This window comes from Ctenopharyngodon idella, chromosome 2 (genome assembly GCF_019924925.1).
Source record: "Ctenopharyngodon idella isolate HZGC_01 chromosome 2, HZGC01, whole genome shotgun sequence".
NCBI lineage: Eukaryota > Metazoa > Chordata > Actinopteri > Cypriniformes > Xenocyprididae > Ctenopharyngodon > Ctenopharyngodon idella.
The window spans coordinates 6751953-6773249 of NC_067221.1; the positions used below are offsets into that span (position 1 = coordinate 6751953).

At 35.0% G+C, this 21297-nt stretch overlaps 2 gene segments (V, D, J or C); both read left to right on the forward strand.

Annotated features, from left to right (window-relative positions):
• Positions 1–4500: 4500 nt before the first annotated feature.
• LOC127498929 (T cell receptor alpha variable 18-like) lies at positions 4501–5072 on the forward strand. The segment is given in 2 exon segments: positions 4501–4620; positions 4717–5072. Coding segments are annotated over 2 exon segments (441 nt in total).
• Positions 5073–8809: 3737 nt separating this feature from the next.
• LOC127501297 (T cell receptor alpha variable 18-like) lies at positions 8810–9433 on the forward strand. The segment is given in 2 exon segments: positions 8810–8946; positions 9039–9433. Coding segments are annotated over 2 exon segments (426 nt in total).
• Positions 9434–21297: the final 11864 nt, after the last annotated feature.

The following is a 21297-nucleotide window of genomic DNA, read 5'->3' on the forward strand; positions in this document are numbered from 1 at the left end:
AAACCCTATAAAACACTGGATGGTATTATTGATTTTATTAAAATCAGTTTTAAAGTTGTATCTTTACTGATATACAATGTTTAACCTAAGACAAAATGAGTTAATATTGTGCTTAATGTTTGCAGATGTGACGGCTGAGGACAAAATTGAGCCAAACCGAGGGACCAAAGTCATCAAAACAGAAGGAGAGTCTGTAACACTGAGCTGCTCATATGATTCAGACAGCGATAATGTACGTCTTTACTGGTACAGACAATATCCCAATGAAGAACCTCAATATTTATTATATGAAGGAGCTCGATCGAACTCTCTTAAGGACAGCACTGATCCTCGATTTCAGTCAAGTACTTCTCGCGTATTGACTGAACTCATTATTAGCAGTGTGACTGTGTCAGATTCAGCTCTCCATTATTGTGCTCTAAGAGTTGAAGCCCAGTGATACAAAACATGAAACACGTCGTACAAAAACTTAAAGCCATTTTCACTTTGAAGCTCTTATGAAAACCAAATCAAAACCTCAGTGTGAGATAATAACTGCAAACACCTGTGTGAGGCTGTGGGAAGAATACAGGATTTTAGAAAATGAATAAAAGCAAATGAAACAAAGCTTTTCAAAACGTTAATAATGCTTAAAAGGGTTTAAGGTTGCAACTGTGTGTTAAAAATGTACTCTAGGTGTGCAACACTTGCAAAAAAGTAAGCTTCCCAGCGTTAAATTTAAAGAATAGTTCACCCAAAAATTCTGTCATTTACTCACCCTCAAGTTGTTCCAAACCTAAATTAATTTCTTCTACTGACCACATAAGAAGATATTTTGAAGAATGTTGGTAAACAAACAGTTGATGGACCACATTGACTTCCATAGTATTTTTTTTCCCCATACTATGTAAGTCAATGGGGTCAATGCTTTTAAGTTGACTAGTTAAACATTTAATAAAAGAAAAAAACAAAAAAAAAAACAAAATCATGAATCGGTCAATCATTCTAAAAAAAAAAAAAAAAGATTTTTTTTTCCATGTCGTCCAGCCCTATAGGGCGGTTGTGTTCACACATTGCCAACACACATTTATGTCCAAACACCATTTAGAAGTGGATTTTGCATAATAGATGCCCTTTAAACTGTAGAAATGGTTTAGCCCTCCTGAGATTCAGGTTATGTTGTTTCTTTACAGTATGTATTTTTGAAATATAATAAATCATAAGGAAAGTAACACAGTCATATGAACATTATAAACTTCAAAAGTTTATGAACATATGAACTTTATGAACGTGAACTTGCAATCAATACATTTTAATCACAAGTAAAATTGTTTTGCTATAAACAACAGTACAATAGATTGTGAGATGATTTTTGCTGGAAACATAAATATGTTTCATAATTTTGTTTTAAAGCTTACTGTGACAAACTGTCTGACACCAAAATATGACTAAAGTTTATTTGAACTTATTACAAAATCCACTATGTACCCAATAATTATTTATTACTACTTAGAAATGACTTAACACTGATCGACAGATACATTTGTTTGAAATAATAGTAGCAGTAATGAGCCAGACCCAAAAAACATTCAAAAAACTTCATTCAAAATAAAGCTGCTCTTTTGTCTTGAAGTATCAAAAGAGGAGGAACTCCAGATCTGACATGATGTCTGAAAGAGACTGTGGATGAAACCATTCAGTCTGACTCTTCTCAGAGTGAACACTTGTACAATGAATCTTCATTCACTTATTCTGCTCTGTGTCTCAGCAGGTGTGTATTTCTTTGATTGATTCATTCATTGTCTGATTACAAAGAAGTCTTTCTATAAAGCAACCCATTCCTCTTCTGTTTCAGCTGCTGTCTTTGGAAATACCATCAAACCAGACACAACAGATGTTGGTGCTGATGAGGGACAAAATGTTAAATTGTCCTGTAGTTATTCCTCCACTGGGGTTACAGATTATCTCTTCTGGTACCGTCAGTATGGAAGATCAAAACCTGAATTTCTTGTTTCCATCTACAGTACTGAAAAAAGCCTCAAGAATCTAAAGTAGATTCAAGAATCTCTGTTAAAGTAACAAAAAAAGAACAAATCCACGTGGATCTGGAGATCTCCTCTGCTGCAGTATCAGACTCTGCTCTGTATTACTGTGCTCTGAGGCCCACAGTCACAGGAAACACTGTAACTCTGTACAAAAACCCTTCTGTATTTAATCCAATGAGAACAAGCAATAGACACAGAGACAAAGACTAGAGAATCTGTAAACTGCAGATGTAAGTAATAAGTAGAGCAATAAATGAATGAAAATTAACTGATAAAAATCTAATACAGAAAAGAATTGCAGATAGAAAGATTAAATATTTAAATCAATATGACATTCAAAAGTGAATGAAGCCTCCTAATATTGTTAAATATATTAAATCCATACAAAAGTAGTCTATAGATTAAGTTTCAATCCATTATCACATGTAACAGATGGTGCAGATACAATGTCCCACAAGGTGTCAGTGTTCTCAGACATTCACTAGGAACTGCAGCAATGAACAACAGTATTCATATTTCTACTACATTTTAATATTATAAGAAATAGACTAAAAAGCACTGAAAAAAGTTTGTGTATTTTTTTTCCATAAATAATACTGTTAAACTATTAATGAAGGTTCAAAGCTTTGGTTTTACACTCAGAGATCAGGAAGTTGAATGTCTTGATAAGTGAAGAGCAGAAAGCATCAGTAACACACAGTAAGAGCTCAGAGAACTGAGAGCATTAACACACAACTGATCTGATCTGATTCACCATGAACAAATACATGCTGCTGCTTTTCATTATGGCGTCAGGTGTGTCATTTATGTTCACTTCAGATCATTAGCAACAGCTTAAAAACCCTATAAAACACTGGATGGTATTATTGATTTTATTAAAATCAGTTTTAAAGTTGTATCTTTACTGATATACAATGTTTAACCTAAGACAAAATGAGTTAATATTGTGCTTAATGTTTGCAGATGTGACGGCTGAGGACAAAATTGAGCCAAACCGAGGGACCAAAGTCATCAAAACAGAAGGAGAGTCTGTAACACTGAGCTGCTCATATGATTCAGACAGCGATAATGTACGTCTTTACTGGTACAGACAATATCCCAATGAAGAACCTCAATATTTATTATATGAAGGAGCTCGATCGAACTCTCTTAAGGACAGCACTGATCCTCGATTTCAGTCAAGTACTTCTCGCGTATTGACTGAACTCATTATTAGCAGTGTGACTGTGTCAGATTCAGCTCTCCATTATTGTGCTCTAAGAGTTGAAGCCCAGTGATACAAAACATGAAACACGTCGTACAAAAACTTAAAGCCATTTTCACTTTGAAGCTCTTATGAAAACCAAATCAAAACCTCAGTGTGAGATAATAACTGCAAACACCTGTGTGAGGCTGTGGGAAGAATACAGGATTTTAGAAAATGAATAAAAGCAAATGAAACAAAGCTTTTCAAAACGTTAATAATGCTTAAAAGGGTTTAAGGTTGCAACTGTGTGTTAAAAATGTACTCTAGGTGTGCAACACTTGCAAAAAAGTAAGCTTCCCAGCGTTAAATTTAAAGAATAGTTCACCCAAAAATTCTGTCATTTACTCACCCTCAAGTTGTTCCAAACCTAAATTAATTTCTTCTACTGACCACATAAGAAGATATTTTGAAGAATGTTGGTAAACAAACAGTTGATGGACCACATTGACTTCCATAGTATTTTTTTTCCCCATACTATGTAAGTCAATGGGGTCAATGCTTTTAAGTTGACTAGTTAAACATTTAATAAAAGAAAAAAACAAAAAAAAAAAACAAAATCATGAATCGGTCAATCATTCTAAAAAAAAAAAAAAAGATTTTTTTTTCCATGTCGTCCAGCCCTATAGGGCGGTTGTGTTCACACATTGCCAACACACATTTATGTCCAAACAGCATTTAGAAGTGGATTTTGCATAATAGATGCCCTTTAAACTGTAGAAATGGTTTAGCCCTCCTGAGATTCAGGTTATGTTGTTTCTTTACAGTATGTATTTTTGAAATATAATAAATCATAAGGAAAGTAACACAGTCATATGAACATTATAAACTTCAAAAGTTTATGAACATATGAACTTTATGAACGTGAACTTGCAATCAATACATTTTAATCACAAGTAAAATTGTTTTGCTATAAACAACAGTACAATAGATTGTGAGATGATTTTTGCTGGAAACATAAATATGTTTCATAATTTTGTTTTAAAGCTTACTGTGACAAACTGTCTGACACCAAAATATGACTAAAGTTTATTTGAACTTATTACAAAATCCACTATGTACCCAATAATTATTTATTACTACTTAGAAATGACTTAACACTGATCGACAGATACATTTGTTTGAAATAATAGTAGCAGTAATGAGCCAGACCCAAAAAACATTCAAAAAACTTCATTCAAAATAAAGCTGCTCTTTTGTCTTGAAGTATCAAAAGAGGAGGAACTCCAGATCTGACATGATCTAATCGTGTCTGAAAGAGACTGTGGATGAAACCATTCAGTCTGACTCTTCTCAGAGTGAACACTTGTACAATGAATCTTCATTCAGTTCTTCTGCTCTTCCTCTCAACCGGTATGTATATTTATTTGATTGATTATTTTTTGTTATTAATAAAATGAAAAAAAATAAAAAGCACTAAAGAGCTACAAATATACCTCTTCTTTTCAGCTGCTGTATTTGGAAATGTCATCAAACCAGACGAAACAAATGTAGTTGCTGAGAAGGGTTCAAGTGTTACATTATCCTGTAGTTATTCCTCTACAACTACAGAGTATCTCTTCTGGTACCGTCAGTATGGAAGATCAAAACCTGAATTTCTTGTTTTCACCTTCAGTACTGAAAAAGATCCTCAAGTGTCTGAAGCAGATTCAAGATTCTCTGTTAAAGTAACAAAAAAGGAACAAATCCACGTGGATCTGGAGATCTCCTCTGCTGCAGTATCAGACTCTGCTCTGTATTACTGTGCTCTGAGGCCCACAGTCACAGGAAACACAAGAACACTGTACAAAAACCTGTTACAATGAGAGAAACATTTAGTATTTGTATAGTGATGGAAGTAATAACAAGACCTACCATAGGTGTTTAAAGGTCTAGTTAATATCTCTATTATTTTGTATGCATTTAACTCTGCAATGATGACAATGTGCTACAGTAATACACTTCTTGTTACAGCATTTATCCTAGGTAAGCATTTTGACTTTCTTGATTTTTTTTATTAATTATAAAGTTAATATGTTCTTATGCACACTGATTTATTTCCGACTGTACAGGATGCACAGCACAGGACAATGTAATACAGTCCAAACCAGTTATGACCGCTTTTGAAGATGGAACAGCCACTCTTGACTGCACTTACAAAGCAACGAGCACTCAGTATCCAAATCTCCTCTGGTACCAACAGAAGACAAATGGATCCCCAAAATACATGCTCATAAGAAGTTCTGGATCGAGCAACAATGATGAAGAGTTCAAGGGGAGATTTAATGCAGTTCTCAACACATCTGCATCAACAGTCCCTCTGACAATCAAGGATCTGCGTGTGTCTGACTCTGCTGTGTACTACTGTGCTCTGAACCCCACAGTGAGAAAACTGAAGTCAAACCACATACAAAAACACAGGAGCAGAAACATGATCTGAACGGATGGTTTAGTCTGTGTTTCTTAACATCATCATATTCTAGTTATAACATCATCATCATCAATAGATAAGCAGTGATACATTGTTAAAGACTGTGTAGAGTAATACTGTTTTGATATGAAAAATAGAACAGATTTCTTTTACTTTTATTCAGCAAGGATGCATTAAATTAAATCGATGCATTAAAGTGACATTTACATTGTTACAAAAAATCTATTTTAAATAAATGCTGTTCGTTCGAACTTTTTATTCATCAAAGTGTCCTGAAAATAAAATACATCAGTTTCCACAAATATATTAAGCAGCACAACTGTTTTCAATGTTGATTATAATAATGAGCAGCAAATCGGCATATTAGAATGATTTCTGAAGGATCATGTGACACTGAAGACTGCAGTAATGATGCTGAGAGGCTTAATTCAAAGACATTTAAAGATCTTACTGACCCAAACATTTTTAAAGGTAGTGTTTATTATGGAATCACACAGTAGATGCATTTATAACACACAGAAAACATACATATGAGTGTGATCGACTCTTTCTTCTGTTTCCAAAGTGTGAAATATAGACATGATGTTCTCAGAGAGGAGGAACTCAGAGTTCACAGATCTGACATGTTCTAATCGTGTCTGAAAGAGACTGTGGATGAAACCATTCAGTCTGACTCTTCTCAGAGTGAACACTTGTACAATGAATCTTCATTCAGTTATTCTGTTCTGTGTCTCAGCAGGTGTGTATTTCTTTGATTGATTCATTCATTGCCTGATTACAAAGAAGTCTTTCTATAAATCAACCCATTCCTCTTCTGTTTCAGCTGCTGTCTTTGGAAATACCATCAAACCAGACACAACAGATGTTGGTGCTGATGAGGGACAAAATGTTAAGTTGTCCTGTAGATATTCCTCCACTGGACGTTCAGATGATCTCTTCTGGTACCGTCAGTATGGAAGATCAAAACCTGAATTTCTTGTTTCCACCATCAGTACTGAAAAAAAGCCTCAAGAATCTGAAGTATGCAACACTTGCAAAAAAGTAAGCTTCCCAGCGTTAAATTTAAAGAGTAGTTCACCCAAAAATTCTGTCATCATTTACTCACCCTCAAATTGTTCATAACCTGTATGAATTTCTTTCTTCTGCTGAACACAAAAGAAGATATTTTGAAGAATATGGTTTAACAAACAGTTGATGGACCACATTGACTTCTATAGTATTTTTTTCCCCATACTATGGAAGTCAATGGGGTCAATGTTTTTAAGTTGACTAGTTAAACAAACATATAAAAAAACATCAAAATCATGAATCGGTCAATGTCACCCAGCCCTATAGGGCGATTGTGATCACACATTGCCAACACATATTTGTCCAAACACCATTTAGAAGTGGATTTTGCATAATAGATGCCCTTTAAACTGTAGAAATGGTTTAGCCTGCCTGAGATTCAGATTATGTTGTTTCTTTACAGTATGTATTTTTGAAATGTAATAAATCATAAGGAAAGTAACACAGTCATATGAACATTATAAACTTCAGAAGTTTATAAACATATGAACTTTATGATCATGAACTTGCAATTAATACATTTTGATCACAAGTAAAATTGTTTTGCTACATAAATAAACAATAGATTGTGAGATTATTTTTTCTGGAAACATACATATTTTTCATAATTTTGTTTTAAAGCTTACTGTGAGAAACTGTCTGACACCAAAATATGACTAAAGTTTATTTGAACTTATTACAAAATCCACTATGTACCCAATAATTATTTATTACTACTTAGAAATGACTTAACACTGATCGACAGATACATTTGTTTGAAATAATAGTAGCAGTAATGAGCCAGACCCAAAAAACATTCAGAAAACTTCATTCAAAATAAAGCTGCTCTTTTGTCTTGAAGTATCAAAAGAGGAGGAACTCCAGATCTGACATGATCTAATCGTGTCTGAAAGAGACTGTGGATGAAACCATTCAGTCTGACTCTTCTCAGAGTGAACACTTGTACAATGAATCTTCATTCACTTATTCTGCTCTGTGCTTCAGCTGGTATGTTATTTGGTTAATTATTATAATATTTCTGTTATAAATTTTGTTTTTATTAAAAAAGTCTCACTAAAAATGTACAAATGTATCTTTTCTGTTTCAGCTGCTGTATTTGGAAATGTCATCAAACCAAACAAAACAGATGTTTTTGCTGAGGAGGGTTCAAGTGTTACATTATCCTGTAGTTTTTCTGCCTCTGGAGCTTCAGATTATCTCCACTGGTACCGTCAGTATGGAAGATCAAAACCTGAATTTCTTGTACTCATCTTCAGTAATGCAAAAGAAGCTCAGCCATCTAATGTAGATCCAAGATTTTCTGCTAACATTACAAGAAGGGAACATGTGGATCTGGAGATCTCCTCTGCTGCAGTATCAGACTCTGCTCTGTATTACTGTGCTCTGAAGCCCACAGTCACAGGAAACACATCAGATCTATACAAAAACCTGTTACAATGAGAGAAACACAGAGATAGTGAAAATGAAGCTAGTATAAAAATATGTAATGAATCTAATGCTGTCATGTGTATTCTGTTTTGGTTCTGTTCTATTTCCTGTTTCCTTTGTCCTCATTTCCCACCTCTAGTTTGTTTCTATGGTTGTTAATTAGTTCCTCACACCTGTTCTGTTTCTACCTTGATGACCCAGTCTGTATATAAGCCCTGAGTTCTCCTTAGTTCTTTGTCCTGTATTGTTTATGGGAGAGTGGTTGTGTTCCTCTGTTGTTTCTCATGTGTGTTTGTTTTCATATATAATGAAGTGTTTGAAATAAAGTTGTGCACTCATAAATGCAAAAATTATTAAAACATAAAAATTGTAAAGTGATTAAAACAGCCAATTACAATGTGAATTTGTGTGACAGTATGAATGATAAATTACATTAAATTCCTACAATACGCTCCTTTAGTTCACCAGTCCCTTTAGAATAGCCAGTAGTTTAGAAAACAAGTATCTTTACATTGAACTCTATCAGATGGCACTGTTTCAGTTATGCAATACTTTCAGTTAACCATTAGAGGGCAGTAGTTACTCAATATTACCTTTGACAATACTGCAGCTGTTATGGTTATCCACAAGCTCCTCCTTGGATCATCATTAGAATAATAAAAGTAAGACTCTCATATTCATTGATTTATCTAGACCTGAATGTTTATTCAGCACAGACACAGTCATGTCACACAAGTTGAGGAATATATTTCTCTTCGCACTATTCATTCTTGGTATGAATTTTCATTTAATACAGCTTCAAATTCATGCAAGTTGGTCATATTTTGTATTGTACTGTACATTAAATATTGTTAAACCTTTACAGAGTGCAGATCAGAGGACACAGTTGATCAGCCAGACAAACATGTGACTGAAGCTGAAGGAAGATCAGTGACATTACAGTGTAAATATAAAACAGATTCAGTTCAAGAAAATTTATTTTGGTACATCCAGAGAGCAAATGACTTTCCTAAATACATCCTGAAGAGAAGCAAATATGGAGGAGAAAATGGCACTGAGTTCCAGGAGAGATTTCACTCTGAACTTTCATCAAATTCAGTTCCTCTGATGATCAAGGATCTGCGTGTGTCTGACTCTGCTGTGTATTACTGTGCTCTGCAGCCCACAGTCACAGGAAACACATCAGATCTATACAAAAACCTGTTACACAGAGACACAGGCGAACACAGAAAGAAACTGTAACTGACAATTACAGTATCATGTCAGAAAGTAATAGAATCAACGAATAGGCTAAATCACAGGTACCAAATCAAAAGGTAGACACAGATTTAATTTAATTTAATTTTAAGGTGTGAATTTGTGTGGCAATGTGAAAGATTTACATTACATTCAATTAGAGTTATTAAATCCCTATAAACTGCCTTTTAATACAAGCAACAACAATAAAACATCTCAAATTATTGTCATGTGCAATATACAGTAGCGACAAAAAAATGATATCTGGAGAATATATATATATATATTTAATGATCCTACAAGTGTCAGGATTATGTTTTGTTCATGTTTTGAACACTGCATATTTTGTATCTCTCCTTTGTCTGACACACCCATTTCAGGTCTTGGAGTCTCTACTAATGAGCTGATGATCTGAATCAGGTGTGTTTGATTAAGGAGACATGGAAAACATGCAGTCTTGGGGGGCCAGAATGTGATTGGGAACCACTGCTCTAGTGTGTGCCAGTTTGTTTCCTTAATTACTGATTTTGTTCACCTGTTGTTCTTTTAATTAACTTATTAATAAGATTAGTTTGATTGAACACTAAACTTGGTTAAGGTATTTATCTGTCGAAATTATCTGTTAAAGAGCAAACTACAGCTACAGGATTTATTTTTACTATGCAAAAAACGACATAGAAAAACAAACATCTCACAGGAAAAACCAAACACTGTAGCTGTAGTTTGCTGTTATGTCCAAGGACACATTCAATGTGTTCATAATTATGTATGTGTGTTGGATGTGGTTTTGTTTGCTCTTTCTCTTGTCATGAGACAGGTGTTCCAATCAGCTGTGTTCAATCCGGTGATGTCTGGGGGGATTGGATGATGACAGGAAGGAGTAGGAATTTAAGAAGTGGTGAATCTGTGGAGAAGGGAGAGAGACTTCCTTCTGCCAGGGCAAATACTTCCTCCTGTTGCCCAGATTTATTTGTTGTTTGATTGTGTTGATCTATTTCTGAGTAATTGAACTCAGGATTTTGTTGTGTTCTTTAACAGAAAGAGAATTGAAGTTGCTTAACATCTTTTGACTATGTCTATGTCTTATCTTATCTATGTTTGTTAGTATTTTATGTTCTTTTTGATTTAAAGGAATGTAGGGGGAGGGTGCCATTTTTGTTTGTACTTCCCTTTTTCTCCTGGTTATGGCTAGGTAGGGAGAGAGGGAAGTTTTATGTACTTTATTTGTGGATTATCTTTTTCTAGGTAATTTTAATGGTTTGTTAGTTTGGTTTTGTTTGTTATTTTGTCCTAGCTCTCGCCTGAAGTCTTTGTTCCCTACGTGTTTGTTAATACTTACTTGAGTACTTTTTTTTTTTTTTTTTTTTGTGTGTACTCATCTACTCTATTCTTCATCAGCAGCACTATCATGTTTTGCACACATTAAGACAGCTGAACTCCAACAAGACAGTTTAATTATTATTCTTCTCATGTTGCATATTATACAAAATTCTCTAATATTAAAAAAAAAAAAGTTATCTAACACAGTTAAATGATAATCATAAACAGCAGCAGGAAGTTGAGCGAGGAGGAAGTTCCTGTGTGTGTTTGTGACTGATCTGCAGTGACTTACAGCTCAAGCACTGAGAGCCTCAACAGAGAACTGATCTGATCTGAATCAACATGGACACATGCTTCGTACTTATTCTCATTGTGGGAACAGGTACATTATCTATTAATTAATAAAATTCTGCACATAAACACAATTTTAAAGCATCAAACAGCATTTTTTGTAAAAAGTAAATTATTCTTGCAATATCATTTTGTCAACCTTGCCTTCACAAATCAAAAATCACTTTTTATTGTTCACAGGTTTGGTGACTGGAGACAACATTGGGCCAGATAAAGAGACAGAAAAAAACTCTAAAGAAACAGAAACTGTCAAGCTGAGCTGCTCATATAGTACAAATATTCAATATGTTTATCTTTACTGGTACAGACAATATCCAAACAAAGAACCACAATATTTATTACGCAAAGGTGCTCGATCATGGAGTGCTTATGCACACACCTCTGATGATCGGTTTCAGTCGACTACATCAGAAACATCCACTGAACTCACTATTACTGATGTACGTCTGTCAGATTCAGCTCTCTATTATTGTGCTCTAAGAGTTGAAGCCCAGTGATACAAAACATGAAACACGTCGTACAAAAACCTGAAGCTCTTTTCACTTTGAACCGATCTAGTGAAAACCACAATCAAAACCACAATCTATCCAGCCCCAAATGTAATAAAATATGTGGTAACACCTGTGTGAGGCTGAATTAGGTCTTTGTTTCTAAGGCATAAATTAGAAATTTCAGAAAAGAAGCATTAACAGTATGTCTAGATATCATATTCCACATGTTCAAACCACTTTTAATGGCCATATAATCTGCATTCTCTGGCAGAAACATCAATTTGTTAAACCGCTTTCTCTCTTTCTTAGATGTAATGCAGTTTTTAAAATTCCTTACAAGTTAATATATTAACTTTGGTAACACTTTATTTTAGTGTCCTTGTTACACATGTTACATGTTACTCTAGTAATAACTATAAATTAGGAATAATTTCATTTACACACAACTAGCCTAAACCAAACCCTAATCTTACCCTATATTAAGTAAAAATTAAATAAACAAAGTGAAAATTAATATTTCTTAAACTTTTCAAACATAGCATTCCTTGTAAATGCAGTGGAAACTGAAAGGCAAATTTTAGAATTTAAATTTGCAGGACATTAATATATTTCCTATATAAAACATATTTCAAAATCACACACAAAACAGTACAGAGAAAACAAGAGAAAACAGTGAGTGTGATTGACTCTTTCTTCAGTTCCCCAAGTGTGAAATATAGACATGATGTTCTCAGAGAGGAGGGACTCAGAGTTCACAGATCTGACATGATCTAATCGTGTCTGAAAGAGACTGTGGATGAAACCATTCAGTCTGACTCTTCTCAGAGTGAACACTTGTACAATGAATCTTCATTCACTTATTCTGCTCTGTGCTTCAGCTGGTATGTTATTTGGTTAATTGTTAATAATGGTTAATAATGTTCTGTGTCTCAGCAGGTGTGTATTTCTTTGAGTGATTGGTTGATTCATTGCCTGATTACAAAGTCTTTCTATAAATCAACCCATTCCTCTTCTGTTTCAGCTGCTGTCTTTGGAAATACCATCAAACCAGACACAACAGATGTTGGTGCTGATGAGGGACAAAATGTTAAGTTATCCTGTAGTTATTCCTCCCCTGGGGGTACAGATTATCTCTTCTGGTACCGTCAGTATGGAAGATCAAAACCTGAATTTCTTGTTTTCACCTTAAGTACTGCAACAGATCCTGAAATATCTAAAGTAGATTCAAGATTCTCTGTTAAAGTAACAAAAAAGGAACAAATCCACATGGATCTGGAGATCTCCTCTGCTGCAGTATCAGACTCTGCTCTGTATTACTGTGCTCTGAGGCCCACAGTCACAGGAAACACTGTAACTCTGTACAAAAACCTGTTACAGTGAGAGATGAGAGACAGAGAGAAAAAAAATGCGAGAAAGAACCTAGTATACAAAAAATTACATAATCAAATACAAAAATGATAAAACATAAAACAAAGCAACATTCTAAAAGTGAGTCATTTTTTTATTTTTTATTACACAATGAGATGGCGCTGTTTCAGTTGTGCAATACTTGCAGTTAACCATAAGAGGGCAGTCGTTACTCAATATTACCTTTGACAATACAGCAGCTGTTCATATCAATTGTTTACATTTTATATAAGATTTTACATTAAATATTGTTAAACCTTCACAGAGTGCAGATCAGAGGACACAGTTGATCAGCCAGACAAACATGTGACTGAAGGAAGATCAGTAATATATAAAACAGATTCAGCACTAGGTTAGTATTTTTGAAGAATTATTATAAAATGGTGGGAAAAGAGTTATCAAACACCATTAAATGATATACAATATACAATACAGCATATGGATGAAAGTGAACAGCAGCAGGAAGTTGAGCGAGGAGGAAGTTCCTGTGTGTGTTTGTGACTGATCTGCAGTGACTTACAGCTCAAGCACTGAGAGCCTCAACAGAGAACTGATCTGATCTGATTCAACATGGACACATGCTTCATACTTATTCTCATTGTGGGGACAGGTATGTTATTTATTAATTAATACAATTCTGTACATAAACAATTACAATTTTAAAGCATCAAACAGCATTTTTTTTTTTTTTTTGGTAAAAAGTAAATTGTGCTTGCATTAGTATTTTGTCAACCTTGCTTTAACAAATCAAAAATCACTTTTTATTGTTCACAGGTTTGGTGACTGGAGACAACATTGGGCCAGATAAAGAGACAGAAAAAAACTCTAAAGAAACAGAAACTGTCAAGCTGAGCTGCTCATATAGTACAAGTAGTCAATATGTTCTGCTTTACTGGTACAGACAATATCCAAACAAAGAACCACAATATTTATTACTCAAAGGTGCTCGATCACGTAGTTCTGATAGACACACTTCTGATAGTCGGTTTCAATCGATTACATCGGAAACATCCACTGAACTCACTATTACTGATGTACGTCTGTCAGATTCAGCTCTCTATTATTGTGCTCTAAGAGTTGAAGCCCAGTGATACAAAACATGAAACACGTCGTACAAAAACCTGAAGCTCTTTTCACTTTGAACCGATCTAGTGAAAACCACAATCAAAACCACAATCTATCCAGCCTCAAATGTAATAAAATATGTGGTAACACCTGTGTGAGGTTGATTAGGTCTTTGTTATAAGGCATAAATTAGAAATTTCAGAAAAGAAACATTAACAACATGACCAGATATCATATTTCACATGTTCAAACCACTTTTCTAATGGCCATAAAATTTGCAGTTTAAAGTAAAAAAAAAAAAGTCTATAAAATATTGTTACACGTAGTTGTAAACGAAAGAGAAATGTTGGATCTAAGTGCAGCAGAAAGTTTAACAATAACTAGAAACAAAAACACTCTTCACTATAAAACAAGAACAGAACAACCAACATAACACAACAGAGAACTGACCAAGAACAGACTGAAACACATGGCTTAAATTAGGGGTGTCACGATATACCGGTATTGATGCTAACCGTGATGTTCAAACTATGAAAAACTGATTAAAAAAAAAAAAAAAAAAAGATAAAACTGCAAACGTCTATGTGAGTTTGGGGAAAGAAGTGAATAAAAGGGCAAACAAAGCTTTTAAAAAAGGTACAATTTCAAGAAACAGTATGAATGATTGTAATTATAAGTGTTTTTAAGTTGCTTTATGGCTAACATGTTTCACATCATGTGACTTTATGAAAACACAGTTCTTGTGTTTTTTTTCCCCTTTCATATATGTTATGGTGTGTGGGTGTGTTTTGTTTACTTTTTTGTTTTGTTTTTCTTTTTCTTTTGGTTGTCTTGTAGGAGGCAGGAGGGATGAGAAACACCTGATCCAAATTAGAAGGTGGAAATATACAGGTGCTGGTCATATAATTAGAATATCATCAAAAAGTTGATTTATTTCACTAATTCCATTCAAAAAGTGAAACTTGTATATTATATTCATTCATTACACACAGACTGATATATTTCAAATGTTTATTTCTTATAATTTTGATGATTATAACTGACAACTAAGGAAAATCCCAAATTCAGTATCTCAGAAAATTAGAATATTACTTAAGACCAATACAAAGAAAGGATTTTTAGAAATCTTGGCCAACTGAAAAGTATGAACATGAAAAGTATGAGCATGTACAGCACTCAATACTTAGTTGGGGCTCTTTTTGCCTGAATTACTGCAGCAATGCGGCGTGGCATGGAGGCGATCAGTCTGTGGCACTGCTCAGGTGTTATAAGAGCCCAGGTTGCTCTGATAGTGGCCTTCAGCTTTTCTGCATTGTTGGGTCTGGCATATCGCATCTTCCTCTTCACAATACCTCGTAGATTTTCTATGGGGTTAAGGTCAGGCGAGTTTGCTGGCCAATTAAGAACAGGGATACCATGGTCCTTAAACCAGGTACTGGTAGCTTTGGCACTGTGTGCAGGTGCCTGTTGGAAAATGAAATCATCTCTCTATAAAGTTGGTCAGCAGCAGGAAGCATGAAGTGCGTTGACCTTGGACCTCAGAAAACACAGTGGACCAATACCAGCAGATGACATGGCACCCCAAAATTTCCACTGACTGTGGAAACTTTACACTGGACCTTTAACAACGTGGATTGTGTGCCTTTTCTCGCTTCCTCCAGACTCTGGGACCCTGATTTCCAAAGGAAATGCAAAATTTACTTTCATCAGAGAACATAACTTTGGACCACTCAGCAGCAGTCCAATCCTTTTTGTCTTTAGCCCAGACGAGACGCTTCTGACGCTGTCTGTTGTTCAAGAGTGGCTTGACACAAGGAATGCGACAGCTGAAACCCATACGTTTCTTGCATACGTCTGTGCGTAGTGGTTCTTGAAGCACTGACTCCAGCTGCAGTCCACTCTTTGTGAATCTCCCCCACATTTTTGAATGGGTTTTGTTTCACAATCCTCTCCAGGGTGCGGTTATCCCTATTGCTTGTACACTTTTTTCTACCACATCTTTTCCTTCCCTTCGCCTCTCTATTAATGTGCTTGGACACAGAGCTCTGTGAACAGCCAGCCTCTTTTGCAATGACCTTTTGTGTCTTGCTCTCCTTGTGCAAGGTGTCAATGGTCATCTTTTGGACAACTGTCAAGTCAGCAGTCTTCCCCATGATTGTGTAGCCTACAGAACTAGACTTTGCAGGTGTTTTGAGTTAATTAGATGATTAGAGTGTGGCACCAGGTGTCTTCAATATTGAACCTTTTCACAATATTCTAATTTTCTGAGATACTGAATTTGGGATTTTCCTTAGTTGTCAGTTATAATCATCAAAATTAAAAAAAAATAAACATTTGAAATATATCAGTCTGTGTGTAATGAATGAATATAATATACAAGTTTCACTTTTTGAATGGAATTAGTGAAATAAATCAACTTTTTGATGATATTCTAATTATATGACCAGCTCCTGTAAGTGAGACATAAGACATCATCTCCAGCTGGCTCTGAGTTACCTCGGCCAAACGGGATCTGTCGTCATTTTTGGACTTTTCAAAATCAGCCCAGTGATACAAAACATGAAACAAGATGTACAAAAACTAAAGGACACTTTTTACTTTGAAGCTCTTATGAAATTAAAATTGTGTGATTAAAAAAAAAAAAAAGAGATAAAACTGAAAACGTCTATGTGAGGTTGGGGGAAGAAGTGAATAAAAGGGCAAACAAAGCTTTTAAAAAAGGTACAATTTCAAGAAACAGTATGAAAAACAGTAATTATAAGTGTTTTTAAGTTTCTTTATGGCTAACATGTTTCACATCATGTGACTTTATTTCAATTGTATAACACTTGTCAGAAACCAAAAGAGGGCGATATCTCTCAGTATTACACTTAACAGAGAAGTTTCTTTTAGGAAACAGATCATGAGGTGGATGAGGAATATATTTCTATTTGCACTGTTCAGTCTTGGTATGCATTTCTTCTCATTTTTAAGAATTTAAATCACTTTTGAATATTTGTATAGATTGTTTGTCGATATGGATTTTATGAGTCAAAAATCAAATCTACATCAAATATTCTTAAATCTTTACAGAGTGCAGATCAGAAGAGAAAGTTGATCAGCCAGTCAAACATGTGACTGAAGATGAAGGAAAATCAGTGACATTAGATTGTACATATACGACAGCTTCAGCACAGCCAAACCTCTTCTGGTACATCCAGAGAGCAAATGACTTTCCTAAATACATCCTGAGAAGGGACAAGCTTGGAGTTGGAGAAAATGGCACTGAGTTCCAGGAGAGATTTCACTCTGAACTTTCATCAAATTCAGTTCCTCTGATGATCAAGGATCTGTGTGTGTCTGACTCTGCTGTGTACTACTGTGCTCTGAGGACCACTGTGACAAAACTGAAGTCAAACCACATACAAAAATACAAGCATAAACATATATGTGACTGTGATGAAAGCATTTTTTACATTTAAAAACTGTAATAAAATCATCATGAACTACATTATGATCATGCAATCATTATTACATTGATTACATGATTTATTTTAATTGAATAATTTCAATATCATTTTAATCACCCAATAGTGTTTTCTTGATTAAAAGGCTGTGCACAGTAAAACTGATCTTGAACATGAACAATTGTACAGCATATTATTTATTATTCTTAACACTGATGGACAGATAAATTGTTTAAAATGATGGTACGCTGTTGTGAGACGAGTCCAAAATAATGTTCAAAATGTGACTGTAATGGAAGAAGGTCACACACCCTGAAATGCAATAAATCATTACAATAGCTTTGTAACCATTCATATACTCAAATAAGGATCACAGATCAATTTAGCCTCGTTTCACAATCATATAGTCATAATAGCAGTTCATGTGATTGGATCTTTCTTGTCTTCTTGAAATTCATTGTCAGATGTTCTCAGAGAGGAGGAACTCAGAGTTCACAGATCTGACATGATCTAATCGTGTCTGAAAGAGACTGTGGATGAAACCATTCAGTCTGACTCTTCTCAGAGTGAACACTTGTACAATGAATCTTCATTCACTTATTCTGTTCTGTGTCTCAGCCGGTATGTATATTTATTTGATTGATTATTTTTTGTTGCATTAATAAAATTAAATAAATAAAATTAAAAGCACTAAAGAGCTTCAAATGTACCTCTTCTTTTTAGCTGCTGTATTTGGAAATGTCATCAAACCAGACAAAACAAATGTAGTTGCTGAGAAGGGTTCAAGTGTTACATTATCCTGTAGTTATTCCTCTACAACTACAGAAACTCTCTTCTGGTACCGTCAGTATGGAAGATCAAAACCTGAATTTCTTGTTTCCACCTTCAGTACTAAAAAAGAGCCTGAAGTATCTAAAGTAGATTCAAGATTCTCTGTTAAAGTAACAAATCCACGTGGACCTGGAGATCTCCTCTGCTGCAGTTTCAGACTCTGCTCTGTATTACTGTGCTCTGAGGCCCACAGTCACAGGAAACACTGTAACTCTGTACAAAAACCTGTTACAATGAGAGAAACACAGAGACAGAGAAAACATTGTGAAAAAAAAACCTAGTATACAAATATTTACATAATCTAACACAAAAATGATAAAACAAAACAAAGCAACATCCTAAAAGTGAGTCATATATATATATATTTTTATTACAGAATGAGATGGCACTGTTTCAGTTGTGCAATACTTGCAGTTAACCATAAGAGGGCAGTAGTTACTCAATATTACCTTTGACAATACAGCAGCTGTTCATATCAATTGTTTACATTTTATATCAGATTTCATATTAAATATTGTTAAACCTTCACAGAGTGCAGATCAGAGGACACAGTTGATCAGCCAGACAAACATGTGACTGAAGGTGTCACAGACATGCCAGGCTCTACCCTCACACAGACACAGCGCACGTCATCACCAGAGTTTTAATCAGGCACACCTGCAGCCCATCAGCACCCTCATCACCAGCAGCACAAAAGACTCACGCTCTCACTCAGTCACTGTCCGGTCTCATTTGCACATGGTCTTACCTGTTTTCTTACCTTAAGGAGTCCACTTAAGATACTTACCTGTCTCCAGTGTGTTCTCTCATCTCCTCCTTGTCTCCTCGTCCTGCATGAGTTCACCTGTGTCTGCTCCAGTTCCAAGTCTGTCGTCCGTCTGCCATTCCTGCAACACAAAGACAAGTATCAGTTCTACATTCATATCTGCCATCGTATTTACCTGCCATTACTTACCTGCACTCTGTCACTCCTCTGGTTGTTCAATAAACACTATTACCTGCATTCCTGTGTCGCTGTCCCCTTCTGTATTGTAACAGAAGGAAGATCAGTAATATATAAAACAGATTCAGCAGAAGGTTATTTTTGAAGAATTATTACAAAATGGTGGGAAAAAGAGTTATCAAACACAATTAAATGATATACAATATACAATACAGCATATGGATGAAAGTGAACAGCAGCAGGAAGTTGAGCGAGGAGGAAGTTCCTGTGTGTGTTTGTGACTGATCTGCAGTGACTTACAGCTCAAGCACTGAGAGCCTCAACAGAGAACTGATCTGATCTGATTCAACATGGACACATGCTTCATACTTATTCTCATTGTGGGAACAGGTATGTTATTTATTAATTAATACAATTCTGTACATAAACAATTACGATTTTAAAGCATCAAACAGCATTTTCTTTTTTTTTTTTTTTTTTTTTTTTTTTTGTAAAAAGTAAATTGTGCTTGCAATATCATTTTGTCAAAAATCACTTTTTATTGTTCACAGGTTTGGTGACTGGAGACAACATTGAGCCTGATAAAGGAACAGAAAAAAACACTACAGAAACAGAAACTGTCAAGCTGAGCTGCTCATATAGTACCAATAGTCAATATGTTTATCTTTACTGGTACAGACAATATCCAAACAAAGAACCTCAGTATTTATTATTCAAAGGTGCTCGATCATGGAGTGGTGGTGAACACACCTCTGATGATCGATTTCAGTCGACTACATCAGAAACATCCACTGAACTCACTATTACTGATGTACGTCTGTCAGATTCAGCTCTCTATTATTGTGCTCTGCTAGTTGTAGCCCAGTGACACAAAACATGAAACACGTCGTACAAAAACCTGGAGCTCTTTTCACTTTGAACCGATCTAGTGAAAACCACAATCTATCCAGCCCCAAATGTAATAAAATATGTGTTAACACCTGTGTGAAGTAGATTATAAGGCATAAAAGAAGCATAAAAAAATATTGTTTCATTAGTTTCCTGCATGAATGCAGCATCAAATTCATTTATGTTTAGTCAGCAAATTCCTCTACTAAATTAAATTAAAGGTAATCATTAACCTAGAATTAAACTTTTGAGAATTTACAGTAAGTGTTGGAAAATTGTAAAAAAAAAAAAAAAAGACATTAAAAGTCCAACAGTAAAAACTGCAAAACTGCAGGAACATCTTCATTAAGTATTATGGCTTATGAGTGATGGATTATGTATGAGTGATGTATGTGTGCTATTATGTAGAATTCACTGTTCTCAACACTGCTTACATTACATGAATGAAAATAACGTAAATAAATCTACATAAAATAAACAAGTTTAATCTATTTGTCCATTAGTACTGTTGGTAAATTAAGGAACATTTGTATGGGATAAAAAGAGAGTTAACACATCATCAACATGTAAATGTAGATTTAAGCACATAAATCTCAGAGGAAACTTGAATCTTGTCTGATGTTACAGGGACAGATGATCACACGTGTGTTTATCCGGTGATGAAGGAATGCTGCCATCAAAGGCTTTGAGTGAGGATACTACAGAAATGAATAAGTCTATTTAAATCTAAAGTCTAGTTTATTTTAATTATTGTAATTTAAGCAGAGTTATTACAGCACTTTTCTGAATCTTGATTTCTGTGCATTTGCTGCAGAGCTTTGTGGTGAAGCAGGACCTACAAGACAAGGTGACTGCAGCAAAAAAGGAAAACCTGAAACAAAAATAAAAGTAAGATCATTTTGTTACTTCTAATACAGGAATCAAATGACACTGTGCTGTTAAGATGACTGCTTTTGTATTATATTTGTGCATTATTGTAGGATGTGAAATGTCCTCAGACTGGTGTGAGCACTGAGGATGGCGAGCCACAGCAGGTCCTGGAAATGGTGTAGAGCCATGGACGAGACGCTCCATCACTCCTCCTTCCAAGTGACTTGATCAAGGACACACTGGTGGTGATGCTACAGAGATTGAACCAGCAACCTT